Source organism: Antechinus flavipes, chromosome 3 (genome assembly GCF_016432865.1).
Source record: "Antechinus flavipes isolate AdamAnt ecotype Samford, QLD, Australia chromosome 3, AdamAnt_v2, whole genome shotgun sequence".
Taxonomy (NCBI): Eukaryota; Metazoa; Chordata; class Mammalia; order Dasyuromorphia; family Dasyuridae; genus Antechinus; species Antechinus flavipes.
The window spans coordinates 594,028,911-594,035,296 of record NC_067400.1 but is presented as its reverse complement, the minus strand read 5'-3'; the positions used below and the strand labels follow the sequence as shown (position 1 = coordinate 594,035,296).

Here is a 6,386-nt window from a genome sequence, read left to right as displayed (position 1 = left end):
TGGTGCGGGAGGATGGGCCCATTCTCAGAAGGGAGTCTTCCAGGTGTTTTTCTTGCAGCCATGAGAGAGGTTGTACCTGAACAGGGGAAGCCTTCATCAGGCTGCCCTCAGCCCTGCCTGAGCCAGGTAGCCCACGGCCTTGGTGGGAAGGGTCCCCCTCGGGCATGGGCTACACGGGCTGACCCGCCAGACTACCAGCTACGGCTCAGGCCTTTGGCCCACCCTTCCTGTTCGAGAGCAGCCCGCATCCCCAGCATCCATTCATGGTCATTGTCGCTTCTCCCAAGGGAGGACAGGAAGAATGGAATGGGTCTGGGTTCCCTAACTTTTTCAAGCCTTCCCAGACCACAAATGGCCTCCAGCCTTATTCTCACCCTTGGCTGCAGTTCATTAGGGCCTGAGAAATTCTAGTCACTCACCCAGAGAGTCAGCTAAGGAGCAGGAGGACGGGGGAAGCTTGAGGGCAACTGTTGGAACCCCTGGGTACCTTCGGAGGCTTCCAAGTGGCCCCCAGGGCAGCTGCCGCCAGCTATTCAACTGAAGGAGAGCCGGGCCTTTTACTCAAATGAATGTATTAAATGGTACTATAGGCAGGGCAGCGTATTAGCTGCTGGACAAAGATAGCTCTCTGGGCCAAGAGTCCTGCCATCTAATAAGAAGAAAGATGATTAAATACAGGGGATCTACAGGAAAAGATGCAGTCAGAATGCTGGGAGATAGGGGAAAGGGCAGCATCACTAGCCCAGCAGAAGGGTGGGGTGCCCGGGCTGAACTTTGTGGGCATGGGCAGAGGCACTGCTGCGTGGCTGAGGTGGAAAATATTTGAAATGGGGGAATTGAAAGGGAGCTAGATTGTGGTGAGCCTCGAATCCCTATAATTAACAAACTGGGGAGCCAGCCACTGAAAGTTGGTGGAAATGGAGAGTCAAGGAAAATTTAGAGTTTGGGAGAACATTATCATGAATCTAGAAGCTCAAGTGGAGCCAGGATCCCCAATCATGAATTCAGATGTTTACCCAACCACAGTGTGGTACAATCCTTCTGTTTCTTGCTTTAAGTGATCTTATGTAGGTCACTTAACCTGTGAGTCTCAGTTTCCTCAACCGTAGAATGAGCCAGATAACCAAGGTCTTCTCTATGATTCATGAACTCAGCGTAGGGGATATATGAGCTAAGGCTCACAAGCCCCTATGTAAGGACAAATTTGGATGGGAAAAAATGTTCTCTCCCAAATGAAATTTAGTGCTTTTAGAAACATTCAGTGAGCAAAAAGTGAAGGAGCCCAAAATATATTAAACCCTCACAGGGCAGGAGATGCAGGAAGATCAGATGGAGAATGAGTGCAGGGCTCTGAACTCCACAATGGCTGATTTCTGGCCTGATGGGGAGTGACCACATGTCAGGCGTGGGAATGGGGCAGCCCGAGGGTTCCATGAGGCTGGACAGTTAGTGAGGAGACCTAACTTGCCAGGAGGCCAGACTCTCCCATCTTCTGGGCTCCTAGTTCTTACGTAAAATGAGATTATCTCACGTGGTCTCTGAAGTCAGAAATACAGTCTCAGATCCACGCTGTCCAAACCCTCCACTTTATAAATGAGCAAACTGAGGCCTAGAAAAGGGAAATGACCATCAGGATCCCAGGGCTGCTTTGTGGGTCTGGACCCGTCCTAGCTCTCGGGGGACAGAGACTTAGCGGGCAAACACCTACGGGGCCGAGATGCCCAGATTGGAAGGAGACCAAAGCAGTTGAGCAGAGGCTCCCCTCCGGCTCCCCTCCGGCTCCTCTCTGCCCTCGGACTGGGCACTAAAGCCGAGGGGCCACATCAAGCGCCCGGTGGAGACTGGGATTGCGGCGGGCTCGGCGCTACCTATAAAAGACGCGTGACCCTTCACAGTCGGGCGCGGGCAGGCGCTGGGGACTGGGTTTGCTGGGCGCATTGGCCCTGGGAAAGTGCCTTCGGCTCCAGCTCGGGAAGGGTTTTATCGGGGCTCCCTCTGCCGAGATGCGTCCAACCGGCGCCCCCAATCTGCCCGAGGCCAGCCCTTGCGGTGGACGGAACCGGAGCCTTCCTGTCCCGGCGTGCCCCCGGCCCAGGCGGCCGGCGCCCCGCCCCCTCCCGCCCGGGTCCGCGGGGCGCGAACTTGAACTAGCGACGGCAGTCGTTACTCCGAGACGAGAAGAAGCCGGGCCTCCGGGGGTCTTGGTGAGCTGGGGCGTCTGGGAGGACTGGAGAGAGCGACTCGACAGCGGGGTGCGCCCTGGGGGAGCAGATAGACCTGGAGGAGTGGGGAAGGCTGAGGGGCTCGGCGGGGGGGGGGCAGCGAGGAAGCGAAGTACAAAAATAAGCTTTCTGAGGACGGATTATGTCAGGGGTGCAAAGGGCTGCAGAAGAAGGTGTGGGGGCGGGGAGGGGGAGAGCAGATCCTGGAGGCGGGGAGGAGGCAGGCGAGAGGGGGAGAGATGAGAGTCCCGGGAACTCAGGGAGGAGAGACTCGGGTACGGGAAGGACAGCCAGGGATCGGACACACATGAATTGGGTGCTGGGGAAACAGCGTGTGGGAAGATCTGACAGTGCAGAAACAGCGAGTGGGACAGAAAGAACGACAGAAAGAGATCAGTGATAGGAGGACTACAGTTAGAAAGACACCCCAAGTCTGGCCGCGAAGATGCTCCCTCTTGGGGGAGAGGGACAGGACCCCACAGACAACCAGATTCATACAGGGGCAGACAGGTGCACCAGCGCAGGGCCGGACTTTTCCTCTTTTTCATCCCCTTCCCTTCTCTCCCTCTCACAAACCTTGACTTCATCCCCCATTCTCTCCTTCTTCCTGCCTGCCTCCGCAGTGAGTCAGCTTTCCTTAGTAAAGGCAACCTCTTTACCTGAGCCATTGCTCCCATCCAGCCAATACTCACAATGATCACAATTTCTCCTTCCCAATAATATCCAGTCTCTCCTTATCCCCTGGTTCCTCTCATATAAACACCTGCGTCTTTTCCATCACTTAATTTTTTTTATTATATAAATAGTATTTTCCAATATATATCAAGATCGTTTTCAACATCCATTTTTACGTTTGAGTTCCAAATTTTTCTCTCTCCCTCTCCCCATCACGGCAGCAAGCAACTTGATATAGGTTATACATGTGCAATCATATTAGTCATGTGAAAGAAAAAAAAACAGAACAAAACAGGAAAAAAAAACATGGGAAAAAGTGAAAAGAGTGTACTCCAATTTGCATTCAGTTCTTTTTCTGGATATGGATGGTGTTTTCCATCATGAGTCTTTCAGAATTGTTTCGGATCATTGTATTGCTGAGAAGAGCTGAGTCAGTGCTAGTTGATCATCCCATAACGTTGCTGTTACTGTATGCAGTGTTCTCCCCATTCTACTCATTTCACTCAGCATCAGTTCATGTCTTTCCATTTCTTCTGGCACAATAATGTTCCATCCCAGTCAGCTTGCTCAGCCATTCTGCAATTGATAGGGGCATCCCATCAATTTCCAATTCTTTGTCATCTCCCATCATTAAATTTTTTTTTAAAATCCTTTGTGAAACCTTACTATTCTTTCCTACTCTTCTTATCCAAATTCCCTAATGAAAGGGGGGGAAATGATAAAACTTATTGCATCCAGTTATACTTCTCAATTACTCTTTTTTTTTTTTTTTTGCTCTGAGGCAATTGGGATTAAGTGACTTGCCCAGAGTCATAGAGCTAGGAACTATTAAGTGTCAGATCAAATTTGAACTCAGGTCCTCCTGACTTCAGGGCTGATGCTCTATCCACTGCGCCACCTAGCTGCCCTCTTCTCAATTACTTTTTATCCTAAAATCTGGCATCATCCATCATTCAAATGAAACTGCCCTCTGCAAAGTTATCTCTGGTTTCTTAATTGCCAAATCCAATAGCCTTTTCTTAGTCCTCATCCTTCTTGATCTGGCTGCGGCCTTGGATGCTGATGACTCACTGTCTATTATAGATTTTTGCTCTTCTGCCTTTTCTTTCAGTCCTGTCCCTATGTGTCTTACTGCTCCGTCTCAGTCTCCGTTGTTAATTCATCATCCACATGATTCCCCCTAACCGAATATCCCCTGAGCCTCTGCCCCGGCTCTCCTCTTTTCCCTTTACACTTTCTCAGTGGTGAGAAGACCAAGTCCCACAAATTTAACTCTCCTCTTTATGTGGATGACTCCCAAATGTCCGATCTCTCTGCTGAGCATCAGTCCTGGATCAGCCCCTGCCAATTGGACATTTCAGGCTAGGTAGATGACTCACAGAGGCCCCAAGTTCCATGATACACAACCAAATTCCTTCCCTCAACTTCCCCAACTTCCAAACTTCCTGTGTACTTTACCAGCTCCTTCATCTCCTAGTTGGCAACTGTGTTTTCATTCTTGCCTTCTCCACCTTCCTTTCCCGACATAATTCCGTTGCTAAAGTTGACCATTTTTAGGTTACTTTTGTATCCTCAGTGCCTAGGAAAATACTTATTACACTGATTGGGCTGAAAAAAAAATGCTTGTTGATTGAGTTCTGTCTTCAGAACATCAGCTTCTATTCACATAGTCACCTCACTGGATCAGACCTTCACTCTCAGCCCCTGGACTATTTCAGGAGCCTTCTACTTGGTCTCCCTCCCTCCCCTATCCCAGTCTATCCTCTGTACAGTTCCCAAAGGTCTGATCCCATCACTTCCCTTATTAAAACTCCCGTGACTCCCTAGTCCTATTCCCTCTAGGATAAAGTGTATATTCCTATGTTGAACATTTAAATTTGTTCATAACCTGGTCCCAATTTTTCTTGTCTTCTATTCCTGTTCCAATCCAAAACAGCCGCCTTGATGTTTTTTCAAGTGGTACTCCACCTCTGGTCCATGGTTTTGAGTCAGCTGTATCCCACTCCTACAATGCGTGCTTTGAATCTGGAGACAGAGACTAGCCCCTTGGGGCTGAAATTTGGACCCAGACTAGCTGGGCAAGCCGCTTAACCTCTGTCTGGCCCGGTTTCCTGCTGTAAAATGAAGCCTCTAATATAACACCTACCTCCCAAGATTGATCCCAGGGATCAAATGAGAGAATGTTTTTAAAGCACTTAGCACAGTACTCAGGACATAGTAGGTGCTTAATAAATCCTTGTTCTCTTCCTTGTCTTGTTTAAGATTCTTCTCAAGCACTATTTCCTTTCTTGGTCTCCCCAGCTCATACTGCCCCCTTACCAAGATTACCTTGTATTCATTTTTATTATTTTTTATTTTTAATAAATAATTTAAATAAAAATACTTATTATTTTAAATTTTAAAATTATCATTTTTATTATATCAATATAATATATTATTATTTATCATTATATCTAAAATAATAAAATAATAAACATTTATATGACACTTTAACATGTACAAACGCACATTACAAATATTTTCTTATTTGATCTTCACAACAATCCTGGGAGCAAGATACTGTTATTCTCTCCATTTTACAGACAAAGAAATGGAGGCAAATAATAATTAAATTACTTTTTCAGGGTCATACAACTAGAAAGGGTCTGAGGTAGGATTTCAACTTAGATCACTTAGAGTCCACCCTGATAGAACATAAGCCCTTTGTAGGGAGCAACTGGTTGGGGATTTTTTGGTCTTATTGACAAATTATTGGTCTTATTGAGTGATGATCCCTCATTCAATTTCCTGAAGAAATTGGTCCAGGAAGGTATACAGACAAATATGCTTTAGAGAGTCAGAGGAAGGCTGGTCAGAGGGCTGGGGAAGGAAAGAATCTGAGTCTGGCATATATCGCTTAGATTTACAACAGGAAAGTACCTCAGAGATAGCCATCTAATTCCGCCATCTTTCTCTAAAGATGAGGAAAGTGAGTTGGGTGGATTGGGAAAAGAAGCTGGCTCCTCAGTTCACTAAGTACCCCATTGAAGTTAGACTTAGGATGATCAGGTGCTGTCTTGGAATGAGAGAGGAAGATCTCAGGTAAAGGGATCAGAGAGGGAACAAATAAGGGGAAGTCTTGACCCTGTTCCACCTTTGACCCTTAGATCTCACAGCCTTCTCCTTATGAGATCTGACCAGTCCATGATCTGGACCTCACTGCTGCCTGGAAAGACCACTCTGACAGAGGCACCTGTCCTAGTTCCTGGACTGAGGACCTTCTGGGGACATTTCCAATCTAGACCCTATGGAGGCCAATCGGAAGGAGAATATTCCACCCTGGCCAGGAGGCCACCTGAAATCAGGTATGAGGTTCCTGGATTTACATCTGCTGCCCTCTGTTGTGCTCCTCATTGTCCAGGAGGAAGTTCAGGTTCTAAACAGGAATAGCTTTAGGTTTTTGCTAACCAGCTTCTATTCATCTCATACCTAAGTCTCTTAAGGCCTCAT

General features: G+C 47.6%; 1 protein-coding gene across 1 annotated transcript in view; it reads left to right on the top strand.

The window, feature by feature from the left end:
- The first annotated feature begins 6,014 nt into the window (after window positions 1-6,014).
- C3H1orf167 (chromosome 3 C1orf167 homolog) overlaps window positions 6,015-6,386 on the top strand; it is a 35,685-nt gene continuing 35,313 nt past the window's right edge. Inside the window, exon 1 of the mRNA XM_051990846.1 lies at window positions 6,015-6,241. Coding sequence (XP_051846806.1) covers window positions 6,184-6,241 — 58 coding nt within the window. The 5' untranslated portion in view covers window positions 6,015-6,183. The remainder of the gene's footprint in view (window positions 6,242-6,386) is intronic.